The sequence below is a fragment of the Corvus kubaryi genome, unplaced genomic scaffold (genome assembly GCF_017639235.1).
Source record: "Corvus kubaryi isolate FWS band 111438036 unplaced genomic scaffold, C.kubaryi_AGA036_p1.0 37265, whole genome shotgun sequence".
NCBI lineage: Eukaryota > Metazoa > Chordata > Aves > Passeriformes > Corvidae > Corvus > Corvus kubaryi.
The window spans coordinates 1,606,504-1,607,294 of NW_024581080.1; the positions used below are offsets into that span (position 1 = coordinate 1,606,504).

Below are 791 nucleotides of genomic sequence, written 5' to 3' on the forward strand. Positions count from 1 at the left end.
CCATCCATGGGAGATCCCATCCATAGGGAATTTATCTATGGGGATTCCATCCATGGGGGGCTCCATCCATAGGGAACCATCCATGGGGAATCCCATCCATGAGGGACTCCACCCATGCTCAGGGAGCACCCAGATCCCACATCCAACATTCCCAGGCCAGGAAACTCATCCTGAGAGAAATCCACTCCCAGCCCCCACCTTTGCTCTTGCCAAGAACAATTCCCAAGGTTTTGTCTGTCCCAGACACCGCCGGCGTCTGAGCGAGCCGTGAGCAATGCTCCTCATCCCCTCGGCACATCCCTAATTAGGGATTTTCACCCCTCCACTCACAGCCTGCTTCCCAACACTCCTTGCCCAGGTTCTGCCAACCCCAGCCAGCCGTGACCCATCCCGCACTCGGCTCCGGGATGAGGCTCTCCAGCCACACCTTCCCTTTGATGTCGGCTCCCACCTCCAATTCCCTCTTGCCCAAATGACTTTTGGTCATTCCTCATGAAGCCACGGCTCCAGTTTTCCTGCTGGCACCTGTAGCTACTTGAAAGGCAAACTCAGGAATGTGTTCCCGGCAAAGAGCAGCGAGGAGAAGGAATTTTATTCTCTTAGCTGAGTTCAGTGGCCCCATGGAAGATTCCTACCAACACATCCCAGCAAAACCATGGAAATCTCCCCTTTGGTAAAGCCCTGGCTGCTCAATTCCAGGGTTTCTCCTGCTATTGGCTTGCTTAGTCCAAAGCCTCAGGAAAACCAGAAGCACTTCCCCAAGGAGTTTAAAAGTGAAATATTCCAGAAGC

At 53.6% G+C, this 791-nt stretch overlaps 1 protein-coding gene across 1 annotated transcript in view; it reads right to left on the minus strand.

Moving 5' to 3' along the window:
* Window positions 1-785, minus strand: part of SLC25A37 (solute carrier family 25 member 37) — a 4,505-nt gene extending 3,720 nt beyond the window's left edge. Inside the window, exon 1 of the mRNA XM_042024797.1 lies at window positions 331-785. Within this exon, the coding sequence (XP_041880731.1) occupies window positions 331-487 (157 nt within the window). The 5' untranslated portion in view covers window positions 488-785. The remainder of the gene's footprint in view (window positions 1-330) is intronic.
* Window positions 786-791: the final 6 nt, after the last annotated feature.